The 27905-nt window shown below is 37.9% G+C and overlaps 1 protein-coding gene across 5 annotated transcripts in view; it reads right to left on the bottom strand.

Moving 5' to 3' along the window:
* Window positions 1–222: 222 nt before the first annotated feature.
* LMNTD1 (lamin tail domain containing 1) overlaps window positions 223–27905 on the bottom strand; it is a 170129-nt gene continuing 142446 nt past the window's right edge. For 2 of the 5 annotated variants that reach the window (XM_072653464.1, XM_072653460.1), the window contains exons 8-9: window positions 15900–15983; window positions 223–1615 (exon numbers count right to left, since the gene is read on the bottom strand). In XM_072653464.1, the coding sequence (XP_072509565.1) occupies window positions 1527–1615; window positions 15900–15983 (173 nt within the window). In that variant the 3' untranslated portion in view covers window positions 223–1526. Of the gene's footprint in view, window positions 1616–15885; window positions 15984–27905 lie in introns of all 5 variants that reach the window. The other 3 variants (XR_011976991.1, XM_072653461.1, XM_072653463.1) reach the window with 3 other exon arrangements.

Raw genomic sequence — 27905 nt, 5'->3', positions numbered from 1 at the left:
TTGAGCTAGGGAAACTATGATAATCATAAGAGACCCTGAGCCTTAAATATGACTAGATTCATGCATCCCTATTACAGATCTTGGTGAGGAGGGAACGGAGGTGAAAGGGGAAACTGTCAGGAATGGGATTTCTTATTGGCAATAGTCCTCAGAGCTAATTTGACTGTATTTTTATATTCCCAATGTGAACAGGATAATAATTACAAATACAGACAGCTGGAAGAAATGGTAAACCAGATTAACTTTTATTGTATACTTTTGGATGCCCCTGTGTTCCCCTCACAACACTGTGACTGCAATGTTTCTATAGCAACCACAAAATAAAAAGACAGAACCTCATCCAACTTGGCAAACATACGCCCAAGATATCACACTTAAGGGTGCAAAGTGGAATGAAATATTGACAGTATTCTGAAAATGTACAGGTCTACTCCTGAGGGCCCTAATGACGAGGGATTAATGTGAATGGTTTGGACAAAAGGACAGTAAATCATAGTGCAAGATCATTACACAAGGATTTATGTGAATCCTTTTTATTATCAACCCCAAAATACATAATAAGTAATTGGGTGAAGCAATGGATACTAAGAGGACATTGAAGGGATATCATCCATATCTTCTCAGATATAAGACATGTCTAAAAGAAAAAATACAATGGTTTAATCTTAGGTGGCTAGATATCATGAGACCACAGAACTATGATCTTTCTGGTCTGATATCTAATATATGGTTCATTATCATGTTCCATGTTCCTCCTCACCTATCATGTCCAGGACAACATACTCACATCTTTCTGCATATATAATCCCTTCTTAAACATTTGAGATCATGACTTTATAAAGGCAGTTATCCAAATGGATAGAGCTATCAGGCAGAGACCTTTTCCTTAGGCTAAGAAGACATTAGCAAAAGGCATATACCCTTTATGTTTAATCTCTGAACTTTTGATAGGAGCCAAAGGTTAACAGGTGAGACAGCATAGTTTCAATCAGACTACACAATTTAGAAAGTGATTATCCTATGGGAGTTCCCATTTATGAGATTTTCTACCCAATTCTGCAAGTCTCAGTGATGAGAATAATTTGAGTGATGATGAGCTGTCAGTGGGTTAAAAAAATCCCAACTAAATAACTTCATATATCACAGACAGATATTGGAAAGCCAGAGTAACTAGAACTATGCAGAGTGTCCACTTTCAAGAGAACGTGACCTGTAATAGACAGCCTGTCTAGAACACAGATTCATGATTTCCTTTCACAATGTGCTTTTGGAAAAAATGCATCTTCATAAACAGCAGGAGTTGCAAACCTGCCACCTTATGGGGTAGAAATGACGGAAATAAGTTGTTTTTAAGTAGTCTGTGCCAAAATAAAGATTAGACTTGCTTTGCTTTGTTGACCATTGCTTTTCCTCTTGGCTGTTTGGTTAATAAACTTTAGCCTGGCCAGTACCTCTCTCTCCTACTTTGAGAAGCTGATACACCAGTCAAAAGAAATTATTCTTTTTGAAAAAGAACCACCTTCTTGCTAGCTGCTGACTTTGTCTCTTAAGTGATGAAGGCTGGGCACGGCACACTGGGATATACCATTCTTCATTAGATTTGAATTTCCTCCTCCTGCATAAAAATAAAATTGGTAATGCATGGTGAAATATAACTTGGAGAACATGGTGGGAAGTCAAAAGTTCTCTTGTAAACCTCAAATGTTATCACAATATGGGGATGGTAGATAGTGGGCTGTTCTTGGAATTAGGAAGACTGTATTCAAATTCTGCTGCTGACATGTACTAGCCAAGTGACTCTGGGCAAATCACATGCCCTCTGTGACCAAAGCAACTCTAAAACAATAAGTTACAGAAGACTTGCTGATTTGTGTGGGTGAAAGCAATCCCATGCTGGGAGTTCCTCATGTCAATATGACACACTTGGAAACATTAAGTGAAACCAGGCTTTTTGTAAAATACATAGCTGCCAGACCTAAGAATGTGGGGTTTTGAATAGGATCATGGGAAAGAAAGGGTTATGGAACTTGACTCTTGTGCATCAACTTTTCCTAGAGGAAATGAGAGAAAGAGGGTTCTTCAGTTTTCACAGTTCTCATTTGATTATGAATTTCATGTTATGGGAGTCTTTTCTAGGGAGGGATGGATTCTCTCTAGCTATTTTTAAATAACAAGCAATGGATGTTGTGTGATACATGTGATATATGATATGGATGTAGGATATTTGATTTTGGATATATATATATATATAGCAGGGAATGATTTGGCAACCAAAAGACTTTTGGACCATTTCTAAATAACCATGCCATCTAATTCTTTATTGACTACTGCATAGGTTTTCTGCATAGGCATTTATCATTTTCTGTAGATATCTGATGTATGTCAATAGCTAAAAAGAAAGTGGAAACTGCATTTACAAACCCAACTAGGGACAGACCTAATGTATGACAATGATTCTGTGGAAATTTTTATTAATGGGAGAACTGGTTGTCAATAGATACTTCTGCTCTTGGCTTTCTACCATGGAGAATTCAAAGAAAAGGCAGAGAATAATACTGAATTGACTAGCGTAAGAGGAACTGGTGAAAATTTTGCAACTATGTATTTTTCTGACACTATTACATTTGTAAGTTGACATATGCAGTACATTTCAGCTACTACTAATCCTCCATGCCATCACCATTCCCTTCTTTCCCCATCCAAGGAAAGATGGGTATATGCAGACATAAAGAGGCCTAGGTTGAAAGCCTTCCCCTAACTTACCTCCTTTCTACCCATCCATGACACAGCAACATGAGGAGTATGGAGATAAAGGAATAAGGTATTAGCTGAAATTGGAAGGAAGGATAGTTGAGGAGCACAAAGTATACACAGAAATCATCAGAATAGTTTTATGAACAACAGATATGAAAACTGAGAAGACAAGAATATCAGAGAAAGGGGAAAGAGGAAAGGGAAAGATTGTAATGAGGCAATGAAAACTGATACAGAATTTGAGACTGGAGACTAAACCAAATAAAGTCTTTCTTCTAGTACTTAGTTTATGCTTCAATTTGCACAAATAACCCTTTAACAAAGATCCAAATAAAAATATTTTTTAAAAAGAGTTTCTATAGAATTGAGAAGCTGTTTTTTTCTTGGCTAAGTAACTCTCAAAGGAAAAACAAAGAGAGATAGCCATAAATAGGTGCTGCTCTGTAAAGAACTAAACTCAGTGTTAAGGTACTTTGTGCCATTTCTGTCTCCAGTGTGCCCCCATTTTACAGATGAGGGACTGAGCAAATAGGGATTAAATGACTTGCCCAGGGTCACATAGTGTGTGGAATGAAGGACTGTTGAGGAGTACAAAGTATGCATGGAAATCATCAGAACCATCAGACACTCAGGAAGTATCTGAGTCCTGATTTGAACTCGAATCTTTCTGACTTCAAGCTTGTTGCTCTAGCCACTGTACCACATAGCTGCCCACAATAAGTTCTAGGATCTGTCATATTTAAAATCTATAAATGATCTGCTGGAGTATTTATACTTTGACATGCAAGTTTGCACATGGTACTGTCAGGGTCCCATACTATCTGACTGCAAGGGTCTAATAACTTTTCCTACAAGTAAGCCCAAGAGAATACGGTATACATGATATTTTCCATTTTCAAACACAGAGGTTTTGATATTGTGACCCAGTCATCACTATCCAGCACTACTGATAGCATTTTACAATGGAGTCCAAGTATATAGCACACACCTTGGTTCAGGTCCTGTGCTCCTCACATGGATAATTTCTGCTCTTTTTCCCTTTACTCTATCCTAAACACCGCTGCTAGAGTAATCTTCCTAAAGCAGAGAACTAATCTTATTACCCTTTCGATCAAAACCCTTCAATTGCTCCCCAAAGCACACAGGATAAAATAAAAATTCCTTAGAATGGCTTTCAAGGCCCTCCAGGCTCTTTCCATCCTTATTAGGACCTATTATTATCTTACACACACACACACACACACACACACACACACACACACACACACACACACACACACACACACACACACCCCTGTAACCAATGTAGACTACTTAAAAAAACAAACACCTCCACTCACCTTGCATTTTCCTACTTCCATGATCTTCCCTGTGTGTGTTAGGTAGCTTGCCCTATGCTCATGGCCAGACTGTCTAATATGTAGCATATTCCCTATGTTCCCCTACTATGCGTGGGGGGAGTAGTCTCCATTTATTAGCTATGCAGCCAGAACAGGCTACAGCTTTAAAAACTGTAAGACCGGGACAGTCTCTTCTTCAAGTTATTTCCTGCTGAGCCCAGAAGGCAAAGATCACACAATACACCCATCACTTGGTGTGTGAACCGTACTGGAAGCAGAGAATACCTTCCCCTTCTTTTGTCCCAGCTCCAACAAATGGGCCTGGGAGTGTTTTTGTTCTGTGTCATTTGTCCCCAGTTTCAGGTACTGAGAGCAATTCCCACCAGGCCTGGGAGTTTGCGTCATTGGTAATGTTTGGCATCTAGATTCCAGGTTAGCTGTTGTAATCAGCTAGCTTGGCATGGAAGCCCTGAGAAGTCAGGATACCTGGGACTTAAATTCAAGGGAAACTTTGGACTTGGAACTTGACACTGCACTCTATAGGAACTGAACTAAGCTATAAACCTAATCCTTCTCTTTTTCAATGACTGAGGTCATTGGTGGGAAGGCAGGAGGGAGATTAAAGCCCATATTGATGGAGTAAGTTTGTACATTTGTGTTTACTTTTGTCATTCAGTTGTTTAGTTGTGTCCAACTCTTTATGGCCCAGGGATCACAGCACACCAGGACCTTCTATACTCCACTGTGTCTCAAAGTCTGCCCAGGTTCCTGTTCATTGTTTCCGTGATATTATCTATCCAGCTCATCCTCTGCTGTCCCTTTTTACTTTTGCCTTCCATTTTTCCCACATCAGGGTCTTTTCCAATGAGTCTCATCTTCTCATTATATGGCCAAAGTTTTAAACTTCAGGTTCAATATTTGACCTTCCAGTGAATAGCCTGAATTAATTTATTTTAAACGTTGACTGATTTGATCTCCTTGCTGTCCAAGGGACACTCAAAGGTCTTCTGCAGCACCACAATTCAAATGTGTTGATTCTGTAGTACTCAGTTTTCCTTATAGTCCATATCTCACAGCCATACATTGCTACTGGAAAAACCATAGCTTTCACTATACAGGCCTTTGTCAGAAAGGTGATGTCTCTGTGTTTTAGTATGCTGAGAAGATTTTCCATAGATTTCCTTCCAAGGAGCAAGCATCTTTTAATTTCATGGCTGAAGTCACAGCTAATCTAACTGTAAATGGGTAAATGAATGCAGCTTGCAGGGGACCTATCGCTTTAATTGAGGGAACACCATCAGTGGGGACTGGAGCCTTTGGCTCCAGTATGGGTACCAGAGAGCCCTAAGGAAGGGGCAAGAAATAACACACCTATCCTTCAGGCAGAAGGGGTCATGGTAGTCAACATTATACTTAGATTGCCCTCCCTCTGTATGTGTCTGTCAAAATCCTCTTCATCCTTTAGCTTCCTCTGAAAGCCCCTCCTCACCGTTGCTGAAGCCTTCCCTAATCATCCTAACCACAAGGAATTTCACCCTTCTCCATGTTCCCATAGCATTTTGCAATTTACCTTTTCTATTACAATCATCGCACTCTGCCCTGTGTTACAGTTATTGTCTTCTTATCCTCCTCATTACCAGACTGGAACATAATGAATGGAGTATGTGGAGGGGAGTATTATGAAATGTATCTGGAAAGGTAAATAAGTGCCAAATGATAGATGATCCTGAATGCTAGGCAGAGGTGCTTGGCTTTTGTTTACTAAGCAAGAATGAGCCACTCAATGTTTATGAGCAAAGGAATAAGTCCAGAGCTATGCAGAAGAAATACTTTTCTTGCAGAAATATGAAGGACAAATCAGAAGATAAAAGGAGAGATGAGAAAGTCTGTCAGGAGACTACTCTAATAGTCATCTGTACGGACAAAGAGCAGGTCTGATACACTGGAAAGAGCACTGCGCTTGAAGTTAGGAGAGGCTTGGATTGGAAGGCTGTCTCTTTAATTTAATTTAGCTGAGCTACAGTTTCGTCATATGCCAGACTGGGATAATAATATCCAATGTAGTCACCTCACAGGGTTGTTCTGAGGAGCAAATGAAATAACGTATAGAAGCCTTCGTAAACTTTCAAGTGCTGTATAGCACACAGTAGGTACTTAATAAATGCTTGCTGATTTATTTACTGATAATGAAAGATGGCAGTTAAAGGGGTAGGAATGGATAAGATTGCCAAAGGATAGAGTATAAAGAGGGCTAAGAACAGATCCTTGAGGAACACACATATATAGATGGTTAGGTAACAGGTGAGGTATGTGATAGTACCAGGGTTCCCTTTCTCCCTCAAAAGAGATTCATTTTCCCAAAAAAGCATCAAAGCTGGTCTCCAGGACCTGATTAGCTCCAGTTTTCTGGTAATCAAAAAGCATAAGAAAATCTCACTTACATGGAGCTGGGGCCCTCTAATTTGGTGAATGTCTGATGACCACTTGAGCTGTCATTTCCTATTGATTAGGTGCATTTCCCAGGAGAGGAGATATGGACTGAAGGGCTGCTGTGTCTTTGTTGCAAAGCCTTACCTCTCACTCACATGGAGAGATTAGCTCATTAAGTTCTGGAGAAGGTGCTGAGTGGTTAAAGAAAGAGCCACCTCCAACATTCCTTGGTTGTTTTTGACCCTCTTGCAGAATTTGGACTGCTAGCGTAATAAAAATAGAAGGGAACTGGCTCAATGTAGTCAGCAACTACAGACTGAGATTTTGGCTTCCAGGAACTGTGCAATGAAAGCAGAGGAACTAGTGACTATGGAAGAGAAGGGATCTTTTCTGATGGAGATGGAGACTGACAGCTTGAACAGGAATTGTCTACATTGTCTCTGACTCAGAAGTTCTAGTTCCAGAGGTTCCAGTTCCATTGTATCCTGCTGAGATGGGAACTATGACAAAGGAAAATGAGAGCAGAAGTGGGGAAAAGACTTGGAAATTTACACCATTGGTAAAAAAGTCCCAGAATTATTTTTGTCCTAGAGAGAAAGGTGATTCCCACCTCTGTGGGGAACAGAGGAAATTGGGTAGGTTGCAGGAGAAGTTCAAACAAAAATACGATGAATCACTGGAGCAATGGCTTCACGGTCTAATGTGGCCAGTGCTGAGATGCTCTTTGCAGTTGTGTTCCATAGGCTTAGAAGCTCTCTGAAGAGTTGTTATCACAGTCAGCTAAATTGAGTTGAGCCTCCAGAAGTGGAACTTTTGTCTCTTTTTTAGGTCACTGAGATGGAAATTCAATAGCACTTGGCCCCATAAAGATGAATTCCTATTGTAGTTGTAGGATCTGCAAGGGGATCTGAAGTCGGTCATCCCACAGACTACCACACCCTAACCCAGCTCCCTTATGCATAGTTAGAGCCTGCCTTCTTGGTGGAGCCCAATCAGAGTGGCTTTAGACTTTAGCCATGGGTCTTCCCCACCAGACAGCTGCAGCGGTGTGGCTGACGACCTGGTGAAATTTGAGGAGGAAATTGGAATAGTTGTGGCTTGGGCAAATACTACTGTCAGTGTAAAGAGATGCTCTGGGAATGGGGGTGGAGTTACAAAGGCTGTTGCCCTGCTAGGTGGACAGAGGAACAAACACCTCCTGAGGGGAGTGGTTCTTAAAACATGAAAGTTGATGAGAAGTAACTGATGGCCAGTCCATGAGGTTGCTCTGGGAAATTCAGTACTAGGATACTAGGGGCCCTTTAGCTCTACTTCAACAACAAGCATCTTCTAAAGCTGCTGCCATTGAATTATTCAGGGGAGGCTACAAAGGGCAGCAGTATTATGAATTCTGACTAGTCAGTGCCTGTGAGGGCCCTGCACCACTTCTGAGAAGCAACTGACCGTCTGTTATGAGATCTTACTTATTATTGAACAGACGACTCAACTCAGGGTTATACAATCCTTTTGTCTGGTGCTGCTTATACATTGGGTGAATCAGGATGGCTCCTTTAACAAGATGGGTAGAGCACAAGAGGCTACTATTGTTAAGTGGAAATGGCACATTAACAATCATACTTAACTGGGTTCCTCTGGTGTTAATTCCTATCACAAACATGTGGCAACTATACCAGACACTTGGGATTTCCAGTGCAATCCCTGGCACCCTACCTCCTCTGCTAACCCAGTGGTCCTCCACCTCTAAGGACCTAACTCCTGACGGTACCATCGGCTATGAGAGGAGCATATGTAACTGGACTTCAGTAGTCACTAATCAGGTAACAGAGATATTTGATACCATAACACTAGTAACTTCCTTCCATCATATTCCAGGCACCCTCTCCAGCCACCCACAATTCCACAGTAGTCACCTTGTGTGAGCCTGCCATCATGAGCAGTCATTCCATTAACTTGCTCATTTCCTATGTCCTACTTCTTCACCCCACCACAGCTAAAGACAAAGGTGGTCATACCTTGACCTTGTCATCACACGCAAGTGTTCTACTTCCATTTCCATATTCATGAAATCTGAAATTACTTTATCCAATCATAATCTATTGTCATCTCACCTCTCCCTCGGAACTCCAGACTCTGTTTTTGTCCTCACCACATCATCTAATCCTTCCACCCACCAGTTCTTTCCCAGGAAATCAACCCTATATTGGCTATGTTTGCTTCCCTTCTTCTTGACTCCTTGTAAACTAGTTCCAGATACATTATAACTCTTCAGTTTATAAACTGGAGGTTAAGGTGGAATAGTCATCTGAAAAATTATGATGGTGCATAAAGTGAACAAAGATATGATCTCCAAGTGTCAAAATGATTAGATCAGAATTCCAAACCATCTGGATAAAGTTATGAATGGTAGCCATAAAGTTACTAAATGAAGTTGGAATAATCTCTCCCTTGGGGCTGCTTTTGGCAACTGACCACTAGGCTGGATGGCCATAGATCTGATATAGTATGACACTTCCTATGTTTTTACCTTGTAAGAGCAAATATGGCAAGAGAGGTAACAGGAGATGAAAAAGTGGCAAATCGATCTAAAGTTGGAGGATGATGCCAACATATATCTGTTTGACATTTTAGCCTCTCAAAACAAGTTCATGACTATTATAATGTTTACAGATAAAATTAGGATTGATAAGGTTTTTTTTAAAGAAGTTTGAGGATATGTGACTAATTTGTGGTACAGTTGAGATGAGAGCCTATCTCCTTTGACTTTTAGAATGGTGCTTTTTTCCAGTATGCTCATCTACCTCCTCATTATTAGAAACATTACCTTGAAAAGGAGCCATCATGCTAAGTTCTACCCATGATGGGAAGTTCCAGCTTTGATTGCTTTAGATTCTGAGGGAGCATCCAGGAGGTATGCAAGGGCCTGAACAATCTTAGGCTGTATACTCTGATCTGCTGAGTAACAAGTAAGTGTAGATCCAGGACGTGCTCAAAAGATTAAAATACTTATTAAATACTTCCTGTATGTAGGGTTAGGTGACACGGTAGATAAAGTGCTGGGCCTGGAGTCAGGAAGACTCGCCTTTCGCAGCTCAAATCTGGCCTCAGACAGTTACTAACTGTGTGACTCTGGGCAAGTCACTATTTGCCTTAGTTTCCTCATCTGTAAAATGAGCTGGAGAAGGAAATGGTGAACCACTTCACTATCTTTGCCAAGAAAACTCCAAATGGGGTCAGGAAGAGTTGGATGACTGAAATGACTGAACAACACAAGTATGTAAGGCTCTTCTTGAAAACCCTCCTCTGATGCTTTATTATCATTATATGGGAATGTGGAGGGTGATTGAACTCCTGGTTGCCATACCAAGTCCTACCAGGCTAGAAAAGTATTTGAATACTAGCTCCGTGTATATCTGCTGTATATGAACCAAATGAGCCTCTTTATATTTTGTTAGGCTGGTCCTTGAATGGCAGACATATTATGTACCTCTCTCTCTCTCTCTCTCTCTCTCTGTATATACATATATACATACATATACATATACACATCTACATATATATACACATACACACATATATATATTGATCTCTTGCTATGCAACCTCCCCCTACATATAGTTGTACATATATGTATATAAATTTGTATTGGTATGTATATATATATATGTATAATATGTGGCTAAATACACATATAAACAATCCTTTTGGCAATGCTTGTACTAGCTGCCTTGTGAAGAGACTTAAGTCACTAAAGACCCTAGGAGTCCTTAATTGTCAAAAATCAAATGACCTTTTTTTAAAATTTTTTTTTCAAATGACCTTTTCTTAGTTCTCATTCTTCTCTAATTCACTTCAGGCTTTGACATTGTTGGCTCACCCTCTTTTCCTAAAATGCTCAGGACACCACTCTCTCGGTTCTCCTCCTGCCTATCAGACTGCTCCTTCTCTGTCTCCTTTGCTGAATCCTCATCTGGTCACACACAGCTACCACTGGTATCTCACAGCGTTCTTACCTGCACCCTCTTTTCTTTCCCTTATATACTACTGCACTTGATCTCATCAGTTCCCATGGATTTAATTATCATCTCTATGCTGAGGATTCTCATCTACCTAACTGGCCTTAACTTTATTTTTTGCTGATCTTCAATATCACATTACCATCTGCCATTCAGATGTCTTGAATTAGATGTTGCACACACATTTAAACTCCATAGGTTCAAAATTAAACTCATTATCTTTTCCTCTAACCTCTCTCCTCTACTTAATACTACTAAGAACAACATAATCCTTCCAGTCCCTCAGGCTCATAACCGAGGTATCCTCTTTAACCCTTCAGCATCTCTCATTTACCATATCTACACTGTTGCCAAGGTATCAATTTCATCTTTGCAACATCTCTTTAAAATGCCCCATTCTTTCCTTTGATACTGCCATCACCCTGGTGCAAGCCCTCATCACCTCATGCTTGGGTGAACGGGTTAGCCTGCTCATTGGTCTGCCTGCCATAAGTCTCTCCTCACTTAATTCAGCCATAAAAGTGATTTTTCCTAAAGGACAGGTCTGATCTCTACTCAGTAAACTCCAGTGGCTCCCCATCACCTCCAGGATCAAATGCAAAATACTCTGTTTAGTGTTCAAAGTCCTTCATAACCAGCCCCCTCACCTACTTTCTAGTCTTCTTACACATACTCTTCTTTCCAGTGACACTGGCCTCCTGGCTCTTCTATGAATGACCAAGCATTTTCTCTGGCTGTCCTCCGTTCCTGGAACATTCTCCCTCTTCAGTTTCACCTCCTGGTTTCTCTCAAGTCCCAAATAAAATCTCATCTTCTAAAGGAAGTCTTTCCCAACCCCTCTTAGTTCTAATGCCTTCCTTCTTCTAATTATTTCCATTTATTCTGTACATACCTTGTCTGTACGTATTTGTTTGCTCATTGTCTCCTCCAGGAGAACTTGATGGGACTGTCTCTTGCCTCTTTAGTATTCCCAGTGCTCAGTACAGTGTCCAACACACAATAGGCACTTTATAAATGCTTATTTACTGACTAAAGCTCTAAATAAAGGGTTGAAATTTTGGAAGAAGTACTCTAGCCCAGCTCTTTTGTCTACACAGACTACAGATTATTCATAAAGACAGTTCTGAAGATATTATATATTCTGGCTTCTCATTTCATTTTTCTTTGTCCCTAGTCTTCCAGTCTTTTCTAGGATATCTGCTGTCCCATGTTGCATGAGTTTGTCAAGTAGGAAAATAACCTATCCCCCTCCAAAATTCCTTAATATCCTCTGCTACTTTTACTGGTATGCCAGCTTTTAAGAAAGTTGTGTATGCAGCTGGTTTTCATTTTTGCTGTGTCACCACACCTATGCTATCCATGAGTCTCCCAACAAACTCCCCCATAGCTATTGTAAGGCAAGGAGATCTGGCAGTTGTTGTCCTGGGGGTGGAGCCTGTTTTTAACGGCTGCATAGGAATGTGACTCATAGTCAAAGAACCTGGAATATTGAATGCTGCTTTTGTTTTGTTTGTTCTAATTTGTGATTTTGGAAATAGGCCCTCAGCTTATTTTGCAGCAAATATTAGCATTAAGATTTTTAGACTTTTCAATCTTCTTCTATTAGTGAAAGCAAAACATCCTTCACTGTTTTATTAAAAAGATCAAGCAGAGTTAGTGATCATGAATGTTATCATTAGTACAAAAAGGAAAAACCAAAGGAAATCCAAACACTTCTTTACTTGTATTCCTTTCAGTCCCTAACTTGTCACTAAGGAATGTTTATGAATCTAGTCTGTACTAACGAGAACTGAAAGATGCTTTTGTTTCAGAGAAGGATTATAACATAATCTTTAGTGAAATGCTAAACTGTTAGGACATGTACACTTCAGACTAATATGTTTTGAAAAGAAATTGTCATTTAGCTGACAGGAACTTCTTCATTCCCTCCTGCACAAGCCATCCCCCTTCAAAAAAATTCCCAAATACCTTTTGTTTCAAGAAAATATACTAGGATACAAAAATGGCCAGACCTAAAGACACCACCAGATGGTGGTGAAGGCTGTGAAAGATGGAGCTAAGATATCTTCAGGGGATTAGAACTTTCCTGAGTAGGATGTTTGGGGCCTGCTTGGAGGAAAGGTGGTTTAAATTTACCAATGTTGCCGAAGTAAAGAGGGTCAACTGAAAAAATGTATGGCCATTTCCTAATGAGTCCTGTTAATAACAATGGAGGTCATAAGAAATAAAGGGTTTTGGTGCTTAATGACCAAGGAGAATACTCAATAATTTTTTCTTTTCTTTTTGCTAATCTCATGCATTTCCATGCCCTGAAAACATACCAAAACTGCTTATTCCTAAAATTAATGTCATTTAAGAATATTTTCAGTCTGTATTGAGCCAGGAATCTGAAGTACAGTTGTAGTGTGGATACAAAAATGTTTTCTCAGATGATATAATAATTGTCCAGGGGGATAGGAATGGGGAAGGTTGCTAACTCCCCAAGGGTGGCTGTGCATACCTATCGTGGGATGACGAGGGTGCTGGATGGTAAGTGTTGATTAGTGGTAGTTGTTGCTAAGTCATTTCAGTTGTGTCTGACTCTTCATGACCCAATTTGGGTTTTTTTTGGTAAAGATACTGTAATGGTTTGTCATTTCCTTTTCTAGTCCATTTTACAGATGAGGAAATTGAGGCAAATAGGACTTGTCCAGGGTCACATAGGTAATAAGTGTCTGAGGCCAGATTTAAACTCAGGAAGAGGAGTCTTCCTGATTTCAGACTGGATATTCTATCCATTGATTCACCTAGTTGTCCTGGTGGTAGGGAAAGTAGTGTGTTCTTCCTTCATTGCTGAAGAAGACTATGCCATCAGAGAAATAATGACATGACTTGTATTTGACTTTGTTTTGAGTGAGGGAGGAATGTGCAGGTCACCAGCCTCACTTCTCTTCCGGAGCCCTCTGAATCCAGTGACCAGATATTCATCAGGATGACTGGAGATGACTCAGGATGAGGCAGCTGGGGTTAAGTGACTTGCCTGAGGTCTTACAGCTAGTGAGTGTCAAGTGTCTGAGGTGAGATTTGAACTCAGGTCCTCCTGACTCCTGCACTGGTGCTCTATCCACTGTACCACCTAACTGCCCTGGTAGGGAAAGTAGAAAGCACTTGAAGGCTATGCTAGAAAAAGAAAGAAACTGAAACACTTAGGGGTAGGCAATTAATATTGATAATCAATCTAGATTAGCCTGCTAGAAAGGCATCAGAATCAAGAATATGTGAAGTTGATCAAAGGACACAGCTAAGAAAAGTGATAAAAGTAGCTCCTAAATAAAAAGGAGCTGGTTCTACAAATTTCCGTAGTTAGTCTTGGACACACTATGGAATTGGAGTTTATGTCATTTTGTTTTTTGACCTGAAATCAAGGGATGGATCTGAGTTCCAATCAGAAAAAAAAAGACCTTATTGATTCAGAGATCAAAGGAACTGAGAAAAATAGCTCAGGCTAACAACAACTTAGCAGAGTATAGTGGCCAAAAATTAATTGAGTCACCTGGGGGAATGCTGAGAAGAGACTGCACTACCTCTTTAAACTGTCTCTAAATAGTAATATGTGGTATTTGAACTTATGACCTACCTATAAACATTTGTTTTTCCAGCTTCCTTACACAGTAAGACTCACTTAAAAAACAGCTGCCTATTTGTGGTGTAACAGAGTGAGCTCTCTGGGGAAGACAGACTAAAGAATAATCCAGGAATTTCAGGGTTATAGTCCTTAGAAGAAAAAAAAAACTAGCTTTGATCTTCTGAATAGGGCAGAAGAAAATTATTCAAATAAATAGTAATGCAAATTGGCTAGGGAACCTGATGTTTTGTATAGTGAAAGAATACTGGACTGAGTCAGGAGATGGGGTTCTAGACCTGTCCATGGTCACTAACTAGCTAAGGGATCTTGGGTAAATTGCTTAACCTCCCTGGGAAGGGGCAGATTAGATACTAGTCCTAAGAGTTCAATGATATGGCAACTTTTAATATCCAAGTTTTCATCTTCAAGTTGCCAAACATGTTGGCATGTTAATATTTCATGTAACAACATAGAACAATCAGAGATACCTTCATGGCTTTAAGTATTTCATAATTAACATATAGATAGAGATAGTGCTTCATGTGAGGTAGGCAGGTCTCTTCATAGGTAGAAGCATAAAATGTCTTTCTCAGTGTCGATGAAATAAATGTGTAATACTGGAGCATATACTGAAGTGTTATCACCAAATACAGTGTAATTTATAAAAGCCTTAGATATAGATTCCAGGAAGACCAGCGTCAACTCCCCTCTCCCCTCCCAATAATAAATACCTAAGAAGGATCCTTAAAGTCAAATCTCATTTTCACAATATCTTTAGCCTCTCTCTACTACCCCTATACTCCTCTGGTTTAATTTTAAGAAAGAAAATAATACATTTGATCCTCAAGGCAACTTTGGTAAGGTAAATACTATTCTCCATTTTACAGATAAAGAAACTGAGGCTTATCTATGCAGCTAGTAAATGGCAGAGCAAAGACCTGAACCTAGGTCTTCTGACATCATATCTAGCAATCTTGCCATTGTCCTCAGACACTCCCACAATCCCATCTGAGCCAGCATCACATTTTCATAACAAGGTATTCCAACCCTATGCCTACCCATAAGTAAACTTATGGTACTGAATGAACACCATCAGTTGGTAAGCAATTTGCTACAAAGGGCTCAACATAGAACTTTAGGGATAGGTGAAGGCCATTTGTGATTAGCTCTCCCCATCGCAGTTAGGTATTGGGATTTCTGTTTAGTGGGTAAAAAGACAAACAAAATAAAAATCCCTAATCTTCCCCCCACCAAAAAAAAACACTGAAGAAATTCATCATGATCCAAGCTTAAGAAACTATTTTGTGGTGGAAGCAAAAGTTTCTAATGGAAATAAATGTACCACACAAAGATACATTTTGTATAAAAATGGACCTACAATCTCTTTCAGCTAATAATTTCAGCTAACATTATGTAACTCAAAGGAGTCAAAAATACTGTTAGTGGAACTACAATGTACTTTCAAACTATTTTTTCCAGGTCCTTCTGGAGAAGTTTTATGTTTTATGTTTTACTAGGCACTGGGGGATAAAATTGAAGCTAGTTTCCTACCCTCTTAGACCTTGCTAGTTAATAGGGAAAACAAAATAAATATAGATATATCCTACAATTTTTATGGGAAACTAATGACCTGAGGCTATTACAGAATGTCCAGTTCCACAATAGGCTTTAAAGAAAAACCATAAGTTTTTCCACCCCTAAGATTAAAAAAAACACACACAGGATTTACAACACTGTTACTCACCCCCGAAGACGGACCTAATTTCCTGCTGCTTTTGTGATTCAGGTGGCTTGGATTCACAGTTTTGTTTCTTCGGGTTCCAGCAGACAAAGAGTAGGGGGCTAGGAAGGGAAGATGGAATGTAGGAATCAAGTTCATGTTTCAAGATGAGAATTTTGTACTAAAACAAATTCTATAATAAACTAACAACAACAAAGGATTTCATTTCCAAACCAAAACCTTCAGAACAACATTACATAGTGATTTGAAACATAGTCCTTAAGCTCTTAGATGCCTTTTAAACCGCATGAAAGGAAACTTTTAATTATTATTAAGTTAAAGTTTTCAGTAGACTGATTTTAAAAAGAAAACAAATGTGATATTTCAAGTCACAAATGATCACAGCTTGGGAGCGGAAGGGCATGAATTATATCAGTCCTGAACCTATATCCTTTATTATTATACAAACATTTTAGTTTGCAAATCAATTTTACCGGTCAGAAAATTTCCTTATAAATGTCATACATTTACTAAAGTCATAATATTTAATTATCTGGTAGTGGAAGTGTCAGGGGTCTGCTGAAATACACTACATCATAATTCCTACTGTGATCCAAATTTTAAAATATTATTTCTGGTTCTGTGTTCATTTTCATTTTTTATCCTTAGCTTTTGGTGCTTGGTCAAACTATGTTATTTGTCTTAGAAACAAACTAGATATTATAAGTTTTATATCATCACTGATCTCCTCCTGAAAGAGATTCCAAAATGAAAACTCCTAGGAATGTTATAGTCAAATTCCAGAGCTCCCAGGTCAAGAAGAAAATATTGTAAGCAGTTATAAAAAAAAAGTTAAAATATTGTGAAGCCATAGGATAACACAAGATTTAGCAGTTTCTATAGTAAAGGATTAGAGGGCTTGGAATGATATTCTGTAGGGCAAAGGAGCTTGGGTTAAAATCAAGAATCATCTACCCAGAAAAATGAAATATAATTCCTCAGGGAGAAAAAACTGACATTTACAGAAACAGAGAACTTTTAAGCATTCCTGATGAAAAAAAATCCAGCTAAAATTTAACTTGCAAATACAAGACTCAGGACTCATAAACAGGTAAACCAGAAAAGAGAAATCTTAAGGGATTCAACATGGTTAAATAGTTTACATTCCTTCATGGGAAAATGACACTTGCAACTCCTAAGAATTTTGTCATTATTAAAGCAGTTAGAAGAAGTATACGTAGACAGAGGACATAGGTGTAAGTTGACTATAATGACAAAATATCTAAAAAAAATTAAGGGGTAAGAAAAAGGGATGCACTGGGGGAAGAGAAAGGTAAAATGGAGTAAATTATCTAACATAAGAGGTGTGAGAAAGCTTTTCCAGTAGAGGGGGAAATGGGTGGTAGGGTGGCAGAAAACACTTGAACCTGACTCTCACTGGAATTGGCTTAAAGAGGGAATAACATATACACTCAGTTGGATAGAAATCTGTCTTGCTATGTGGGAGGTATGAGGGGAAAGGGATAAGAGAAGTGGGGGACTGATAGAAGGGATAATGGATTGGGGGAGGTGATGGTTGGGACAGGGTAAAAGGGGGAAGGGAGAGAGAGGGAGGGAGGAGAGAGAAGAAAAATAGCATGGAGGGAAATACATAATTGGAAATCATAATTGTGAAAACAATTACAGCAAGTTTCTCTGATAAAGGTCTCATGTCCTCAACTATATAGAGAACTGAGTCAAATCTGTAGGAATAAAAGTCATTCCCTAATTGATAAATGGTCCAAGAATGTGAACAGACAGTTTTCAAATGAAGAGAAAAGCTATCTATAGTCATATAAAAATGCTTTAAATCACTATTGATTGGAGAAATGCAAATTAAAAAAACTCTGGGGTACTTCCTCATACCTATCAGATTGGTTAATGTGACAAAAAAGAAGAATGACAAATATTGGAGGGGATGTAGGAAAATTTGGACACTAAAGGACTTTTGTAGAATTTGTGGACTGATTCAACCATTCTGGAAAACAATTTGGAACTATGAGCAAGAGACTATAAAACTATGCAGACCCTTTGACCCAGAAACACCACTACTAGGTCTGTATCCCAAAGAGATAAAAGAAAAAGATCCTATATGTACAAAAATATAGCAGCTCTTTTTAGCAGTGGAAAAAAAATGGAAATTGAGGGTATGCCCATCAATTAGGGAATGACTGAACAAATTGTGGTATATGATTGTGGTGAAATACTACCGTGTGATAAGAAATGATGAGTAGGATACTTTCAGAAAAACCTGGAAAGACTTATATGAACTGATGCAAAATGAAGTGAGTTACACCAGGAGAACATTATACGTAGTAACAGTAACATATGATGAATAACCATGAATGCTTTAGCTATCCTCAGTAATACAATGATCCAAAACAATTCTGAATGCTTATCTCTACCTCCAGAGAAAGAACCAATGAGATCTGAATGCAGATTGAAGCATACATTTTTAAACTTCATTTTTCCTTTTCCCTTTTTTGTTCTTTGTTTTCTTCCACAACATGCTTAGTATGGAAATATGTTTTGTATGACTGTGCATGTATAATCTTTATTAAATTGTGTGCCTTTTCAAGGAGGGGATTAAGAAGGAAGGGAGAGAGAATTTAGAACTCAAAATTTAAAAAAAAATGTTAAAAATTGTTTTACACATAATTGGACAAAAATATAATATATAAAATGACCAAAATGTTAAGCAAAACAGGGTCAAGTACTTGTATCTCTGGGATACTTCACTACTATGGCCAAGAAGACACTGGACAACTAACAACTACTCTTGAGTTTAGTGATTTAAATCCTTTTGACTCAAGATAATAAGATTTGACTTATCTAGTCCACATCCTTCCATGTTTTCTACAAAATTACTATGAAAGATTAAATCAAATGCATTGCTAAAGTATAGGTAAGGTATAACTACAACTGTCCTCTGATCAATTAGTTTAATAATTTGTCAAAAAAGAAAAGGTTAATCTGGTATGACCTATTATTTCAGAGTTAGCTCTTTGTAATCATTGTTTCTTATTCTTTATGTTCAATGAGTTCAATCATATGTTCTAAAAATTCCCTGGGAATTAAAGTCAAGCTCATCGGTCTACAATTTGTGGACTTTGTTCTTGTTCCTTTGAAAATTAGGTGGAGTGGTTAGAGCACTGGGATTGGAGTCTGGAAGACTCCTCTTCATGAGTTCAAATTCAGACTCACACACTCACTTTGTGACCCTGGACATGCCATTTCACCCCATTTGCCTCAGTTTTCTCATATGGAAAATGAGCTGGAGAAAGAAATGGCAAGTCATTCCAGTATCTTGGTCAAGAAAATCCCAAATGGAGCCCCAAATATTTGGACACCATTGAAAAATGACTCAAAGTGAAAATTTCCCCTCTCCAGTCCTATGGGATTTCTTCCATTCTTTATGATCTTTCAAATGTTCATGACAGTAACCTAGCAATCATCTAGTCTTTCAGCATATAAGGATTTATTTCATTTGCTTCTATTGACTTGAATTCACCAAGGTCAACTAGGTGCTCTTCTGGGCTGGACAGCCCATGGGGTGCTATCTATCCTTCTGAACTCTATGAAATTTGCATCCCCCAAATCTAGGGTCCATGTCAGACTATTTCCAGCATTTCTCTTTTTCTCCTTACCATAAATTCTAGCAAAAGTTATTTCAACTCAATGTCCCCATTATTCCCATCTCAGCAACTTCAATTCCTCCCTTTTAAGTGATATGAATATTGAGCACAGAATTATCATTTATTTCTTCCTCCACCTCTTGAAGGATGAAATTCTCATTAAGGCATTTAGATCAGTTATTAGCTAGTCTGTTTGTGGAAGAAAGGGAACTCTAGCAAACATATGGAAAAGAACCTCATGTAAGCTTTGTGATCTTCTCCCGGAATTGTTCTTTCTGGCTGGGTGGTCTATGGTGTATTTTTGTAATGAAATCTTTTGCTGTTTCTGCCTTTTCTGGTGCTTACCCAAATGCCCTCCAAACGCTTTCCCCTTCTTCCCCAGTGGTTCCTGAATTGCTTCACATGAATACACCTTTATTCTGGATAGAGAGGAGAGTGAGGCCGGTGGCCTTGCGCAGACCTCTCTCACTCAAATCAAAGTCAACTGCCAGTCATGTCATCATCTTCCTAAGGATGTGGCCCTCTTGGAAAATGAAGGGCAAACACAACCTGTTAGTAGTCTGAGCTACCTGGAACCATTGGGGACCCAACCAGTTGGGTAACTCAGTTTGTTTTCTCCCTCTCCTCTTCTCCAGACGAGTGTAAATTTTGATGATTGAAAGCTGCCTAATTAACTTGGGGTTTACTGGCTAGATTTCTCTCTCTCTTCTCTCTCTCTCTCTCTCTCTCTCTCTCTCTCTCTCTCTCTCTCTCTCTCTCTCTCTCCCCTTTTTCCTTCTTTCTGTCTTTCCTCAAAGACCAAACCTTAAGCCCATTTCACTCCGGAGCTCATAGATTGGACAATAATAGGTCCCTGCCCAAGTAACACTTAATGGCTAGATTTTGGGCCCTCTTGGCTCAAAGTGAATATAAATAGCAACTGTTTCTCTTTTGGTTAGCAACTGTGAGGGTCTTCCCCTCCCAGTTTGATTTTTTTTTAAAAATTAAATGAGTCATCCCTTGACTCACTTCTTAAAGAGGCCTCTTCATGGAATGGACATTTCCTCACTCAGAGTAAGAACTTGTCTTTTATTGCATCCTGGGTCATCTCCAGTCGTTCCACTGAATATCTGGCCACTGGACCCAGATGGCTCTGGAAGAGAAAGGGAGGCTGGTGATATTACACAGCCCTCCCTCCCTCAAATCAAAGTCAATTGCCAGTCATGTCATCATCTCCCTGATGCCATGATTCTCTTCGAGAATGAAAGACAAAACACAACAATACTTTCTGTCTATTCTGTTCCTTTTTGAATGAAGGGTTTCTAGGGCCATAGTTCAAACCACCATGTCTTAGTGAGAACCATGAGGTTCAATCTGTCTCCTTGCATTAAGATTTCTAATTCCTCTTACTGACTAAACTTTAGGCTTCTGTGCATAGATTGGAGGCCATATAATTTTCTACTGGTATCTTTTAAAAATTTTGTCACTTGTGAACTTCTGTGTTTTTACAATAGCTTTTTCTGCTTTCAACTTTTTCAGTATCTGTATCTATGTTGGAGAAATAAAGGTATTTTCCTTCTATTTTTTGTAATTTTTTAAGCTTAGAGCCCTCTTGATTATATTTGTAAGAATCCAGGAAAATACATTCTTACCTGCCTTTGTTAGGAGCATTTTCAACAATTTAGTATTACTACCTTTTAAGTCATGATCTAGAAATCTTAATCTAGTTCTGAAATACTATCTTGTTAGTCAGATATTGACTTCACAAATGAATTTTTCATTTTATTTTGGTATTCCTGACCTTTGATGGGATGCACTAAGGATAATCAATTGAATCTCTGTAGTTTTTAGTTTAGATTCTGTGATTTTTGGTAAAACTTTTCAGTCTTTTTTCTGGCAGTATCATTTCCATCCATGTGAATCACCAGAAATTGTTAAGTTACCTGTTTTGATAAGTATTGGGAGATTTTCTGTTATATCTTGGATTCACACCCACAGGGAGAAAACAGTCATGACTATTGTCATTGTTTCCATATCCTCAAGTAGGAACTTATTCTTCTTTTCTTCATCTGATCCTTTCATTCAATGTTCTTTTTTTTAAAATTAAATTATTTTATTTTTTTCGGTGTTCTACAATCATTTCCATATATCTTAGATTTTTTCCCCCTCCTTACCCCTCCTTATCCCCTCCCTCTCCACTCCCTCCCTGAGATGGCATACAATTTTATGTAGGTTCTACACATACATTCCTATTAAATACATTTTTACCCTAGTTATGTTGCATAGAAGAATTAAAATGAATGGGAGAAATCACTAAACAAAACAAAATATAATATAAAAGAAAATGGTCTGCTTCATTTTGTGATCAAATTCCATAATTCTTTCTCTGGATGTGGAAGGCATTTTGTCTCAAGAGTCCATTGGGAATTTTTTAAGTCCTTGCATTGCAATGAAGTACTAAGTCTACCAGAAAAGATCCTCGCACACTGTAGTTATTGCCGTGTACAAAGTCCTCCTGGTTTTGCTCCTTTCACTCAGCATCAGTTCATATAAGTCTTTCCAGGCCTCTCTGAAGTCTTCCTGTTCATCATTTCTTATAGTACAATAGTATTCCATTACATTCATATACCACAATTTATTCAGCCATTCCCCAATTGATGGGCATCCCTTTGATTTCCAGTTTCTGGCCACCACAAAGAGAGCTGCTATCAATATTTTTGTACATGTGGGACCCTTTCCCATTTTTATGATCTCTTGGGGATACAGTCCTAGAAGTAGTATTGCTGGGTCAAAAGGTATGCACATTTTTGTAGCCCTTTGGGCATAGTACCAAATTGCTTTCTAGAATGGTCAGATCTGCTCACAGTTCCACCAACAATGAATTAGTGTTCCAACTCTCCCATATCTTCTCCAACATTTATCATCTTTCTGTTTTGTCATGTTAGCTAATTTGATAAGTGTGTTGTGGTATCTCAGAGTTGTTTTGATTTGCATCTCTCTAATCAATAGTGATTTAGAGCATTTTTTTTATATGACTACAGATATCTTTAATTTCTTCTTCTGAAAACTGCCTGTTCTTATCCTTTGATCATTTATCAATTGGGGAATGTATTCAATCTTCTTTTGCAATGTTCTTTCATATGATTGGTTCTGTGGCTTAACTTTATCATTCCTTGAAGGACAAGAAGTTATTCCTCTTTAAAATAGTTTCAAAATTTTTTTTAGCTCCAGGTTTATGGCTGCCCTGATGGACAATCTTCCATTTTTCAATCTCCTGATGATGATCAAGTTTCCCTTGTCTTATTTTGGATCTTCCCTTCCACCTCACTGAACACTTTATTGTCAGTTGACTATGATAATCACACAATCCATGCAAGTCACAGAAAACTCTTCTCCCTGATCTCCGTACTGATTGAGCATCTTAGCCTTAAAAAGAAAAGAAAACAAAAATACCTACCAAACTAATTATTAGTATTTACACCTCTCCTCCTGCATACTTTCCTTTAGACTTATTATATCTCAGTACCCTGACTGATACAACCAACTTCCTTTCCTTTGTCACAACAACTTGATAATCTGTCTATACTCCCTTTCTCTTTTGGGACTAGTCCTTCAATATATTCCACCAATTTCTATGTCTTATTTACCAACTTACTCTTTTACTTACTTCTTCTAACTTACCTTGCCTAATGTTTTCTCATTTTTCTTCTCTGAGTGGTTTTTTTTTAATTCCTTTTCTTCAGCTCCTTATTCCTTAATCTTTTTTAACTCTGCTCCTCTTTCAATCTTCTTCCCAGGAGCCAAAAAATGAGGAATAAAATCCAAACCTGAACATTTTTCTCCTTGAAATTTCTTCATTCTCCTAAATTTTCCTTGAACAATTCCAATCTTTAGCCTTCTTGACAAGTTCAAAGCTTCTTGAGTTCTCTTTAGGATTTTATTTTGTCCTTACTTCATCCTTCTCCTTTAACTATTTTCTTACCAAAACTTGAAGTAGAAACTGTACCCGGAGACTATTTTCTTTCTAATTTTACTTAATATATCCTAAATTTCTCTTTCCCCATTTCAATCTTTGACCTTTAATCCAAATTTCTCCAAATCACCTACATACACAATCTTCTTATTATTCAGCTTATTCTGTTTCTCTCTTCTCCTACAACCCTGTTCCACAGAAGCCAGTAGTAGTCTAGCATTGGCTCCCAAAATTTAGGGTCAGCTTCATACTACAATGAGTCAATGCAGTAGGATTTTTAGTAAAGAATATTTCTATTTTTGTAGAAAAGGGGACTTCTTGGGGAGGAACCAAGATTGCAGAGTAGAAGAAGCACTTAGCTGACCTATCCCAACCTTCCTCACCAAACAACTTTAAAACAACACCCCAAATCTAAGTTTGGAGTGGCAGAGCCAAAAAAAGGTTATGATGAAACATTATTCCAGACTAATGCAACTTAGGAGGTTGGAAGGAGAGATCTGTGACACAGGGGTGGTCGCTGGCCTGGAGCCCATGTAGATGTAACACCAGTGGTGGAACTAAGTGGTGGCAGCAGAAGCAGCAGCAGCCCTGGGAATTCTCAAGCCAGTGGCAGTAAGGGCACCTAGTAGCTAGTCAGAATGGGATTACAGGTGACCTTTGTGTTTGCACAGAGTACAGAAAAAGTTGCTATTCGGCAACTCCAGAGCCCAGCCCAAAAGAGTAGTGACCACATGTCTCCCCAAATCACACCACCTTGGAAGCACTGAAAACTTTCAAACTGCCTCCCTCATGAACTAACTTTGAAAACAACAGTGTGAGACAGTCTGATATTTGGGATAGTGCCCACCCCACACAGGGAACACACTCCAACTTTAACATAAATTCAAAGTCAAGAAGATGGGTGGGGAAATAAGTAAACAACCACAAAAAATGAACCTGATCATTAAAAAAAAAAACCTAATATGATGACAGGGAAGGTCAACACACTCAAAAAACAATGAAGTCAATATAGATACAAACAGTCTCAAAGGGAAAAATGTAAAGTGGATACAAGTTTGATAAGAATTCCTGGAAGAGCTAAAAATGATTTCTGAAATCAAGTAAGAGTAGTAGAGTAAAAATTAGGTAAAGAAATGAAAGTGAGGGAAGAAGATTATGAAAAGGACAATTAACAGCTTGGTAAAAGAGGCACACAAAATACTGAAGAAAATAATATCTTAAAGAACAGAATTGGCTGAATAGAAAAAGATGTACAAAACTCGATGAAAATAACTCTTTAAAAAGCAGAATTGGCAAATGGGCAAAGAAATATAAAAGCTCAGTGAAGAAAATAATTCCTTAAGAATTAGAATTGGGCAAGCAGAAGTGAATGATTCCATGAGACATCAAGAAACAAGAAGAAACAAGAAAACAAAGTCAAAAGAATGAAAAAATAGAAGAAAATGGGACATATCTCATCTTGGACAACCTGAAACCCAAAATCAAAAGAAAGAATCTAGATATCATATTTCAAGAAATTATTAAGGAAAACTGTTCTCCTGGGCTGATCTCTTCACATGTGTAATTGATATCATATTGCTTGCCTTCTCAAGAGGTGGGAGTGGGACAAAAAGGAAGGAAAATATTTGAAACTGAAAATGTAAAAAAAAATGAGTGTTAAACATTTTTTAATTAATTGGGGAGTATTAATGAAATTAAAATTTTTTTAAAGGAAAGACATATTATTGGGCCATTGATTACATTCTTCTCTCTCTCCATATCTGAGAATATCTGAGAATATGAAGAGAATTGGAAAGGAGTTCAAAGATCATCTAGCCTAACCTCCTCATTTGTAAAATGAGGAAACGGATGATTAGAGATGTTGTGACTTAGCTAAGGTCACACAGCTAGTAAGAGTCTTCCTAATTCCAAATTCAGAACTCTATTCACTATATATTACTTTAATTCATCTATACATATCCAAAGGCAATGAACACTATTCATAGACACTCCTAGTTCAAAGAGAACTCAGGTAAACCTGTAACATTTCCAAGAAGTGGTCATTCAACCTCTGCTTGAAGACCTCTAGTGAGGAAGCACCTACTACCTCCTATGGCAGTCCACTCTATTTTAGAGCAGTTCTGCTCTAATTTACTTTGTTACAATCACTTAATTAACATGTATTAAGCACCTACTATACGCCCAGCATTATACTGGGAGGAGATAAAAATAAAATAAATTAAATAATTGCTACTACTTGCAAGGATCCTACTTAGTAACAATTATTCAAATAATAATAACAGCTGACATTTGACTACCACTTGAAAGTTTTCAAAGTATTTTACAACTTTATCTCATTTGATTCTCACAACTCTCTGTACTATATTCTACAAATACTTTAATCCTAATTTTAGGGATTAGGAAACATGTTTCAGAGATATTTAATGATTTGCCCATGAAGATATAGCTAGTAGATATCAGAGATAGAATTCTAACTGATATCTTTATTGAGTTCAAGTACAATATTCTCCCATCTATTCTATCACATTACTTGTAAGTCTAGTGAATGAGAGAAATAATCACTTTCTATGTGATTGATCTTAAAACTCCAAACCTCTAAAGTGATGAGGTATCAGAAAGGATACAGTTCTTGTAAAAGCTGAATATACTACACATCTCTTTATAAACAATTGGGGTTAATTAGGTGAAGTCTTCAGACATCCCTCAACATTGTCCACTTTTCTCTTACCAAATAACAAGTCATATTTATACAGTGCTTGAAGGCTTGCAAAGTGTTTTAAAACAACCCAATGAAATGCATCTTATAGATGAGGCTCAGAAAGGTTAAATCGTAGCTAGGAAACAGCACAGATTTCAAAGTCTGATTTCAACAAATTCTCCCTATGATGGGGAAGTGATTTCTGATTTGTAATAAAAACTTCAGTGTACATTTGTTTACTATGTTACCCCTCTTGGAAGTGTTTGCATTTTATGAAAGGACTAAAGGGAGCAAAATCCAAAGGAATGGATATCTAATGGTGCAATTTTAGATTTTATGACATCTAGGAGGGAGGAAAACCTTTTTGGACAGAGAGATCTTACTGTAAGTTTTCAAATAACATCGTATAGGTAACTTCTTACTCTGTGGGATCAACAAACAAGATTCTCAATAGTCACCCTATCAAAAAAATTAGTTTTCTTGAAACCAGAGCAGGAAAACAGCATTTTAGTGTGTTCCAATTTCTCAGAAGGAAACACTGAACATCATTTTCTAGTGAATGTGTTATTCAGTGCCTACCACCACATAGCTAGTTGAGATAAAACTTATTTTCCCCTTACCAGGTCTACTTCTGAATGCAATGAGTCAGTCATTGTTTTGTTTAGTATATCAAAGCATTAACTTTCTAAATAGTTAAGTTACTGGTCTGAAAGAATTAAATTGGTTTCCAAAGATGTATTATTTTATGAAAAGGGGTAGTTTGGCCATAGAGAGGATCTAGTTGTTCTCTCTCATTTTCAAAATAGTCCCCAAAGGACAAAAGTTGTATGTTTGCATAAAACATATGCTGTAACCATTTGAAATTATATATCTCACGAGAGGTCAGCAAACTACTGTATTATAGCTTACTGAACCCTGGACTGACCCCTAAAAGATCTACTTCAAAATGCCTATTAAAAACAGATAAATTGGGGAAGTTAGGTGGTACAGTGGATAGAGCACTAGCCCTGCAGTCAGGAAGACCTGAGTTCAAATCTAGCCTCAGACACTCACTTAATCCTGACTGTCCCTTCTTCCCCCTTCCAAAAAAAAGCAGATAAACTAAAGCTGTTCAAGAGACAAAGTGTATTCTGGTGCTAAGAAACATTTATAGAAAATGCATATCTACAATTTCTTGAAATTAATAGTAGGATTATCAGTAGTAGTTGTGAAATCTGCCTTGTTTTTTTGAGAAAGAAGAAGAATCTGAGTCTAAAACATTTAAACTAGGTGACTTGATCCGAACCTGAAATAACATTTTTATCTAGTGAAGTAAGTGGATGACCAATTGTATATATTTCTAAAAATGAGGTTTAAACAGTAATATAATTCACTATAGTGAAGTGATCACTTTTACTTATATTATCACTTTATTCTTAGAATACCCTGAAATTAGAAATAAATATTTGAAAATATTCTACTGCTGTTTGATAAACCCAAAGAATCCAGATTCTGGGATAATAACTCACTATTCGACAAAATCTGCTGGGAAAACTGGAAAATAGTATGTCAGAAACTGGGCATAGACCAACATCTTACACCGTATACCACAATAAAGTCCAAATGGCTACATGATTTAGATATGAAGGCTGATACTATAAGCAAATTAGGAGAGCAAGGAACACTTTACCTATAAGTTTTATGGAGAATGAAAGAATTTATGATTAAACAAGAGATAGAG

Source organism: Notamacropus eugenii, chromosome 3, assembly GCF_028372415.1.
Source record: "Notamacropus eugenii isolate mMacEug1 chromosome 3, mMacEug1.pri_v2, whole genome shotgun sequence".
NCBI classification, from domain to species: domain Eukaryota; kingdom Metazoa; phylum Chordata; class Mammalia; order Diprotodontia; family Macropodidae; genus Notamacropus; species Notamacropus eugenii.
Note: the sequence above shows the minus strand (reverse complement) of the source record. Positions and strands in the feature narration are given on the sequence as shown.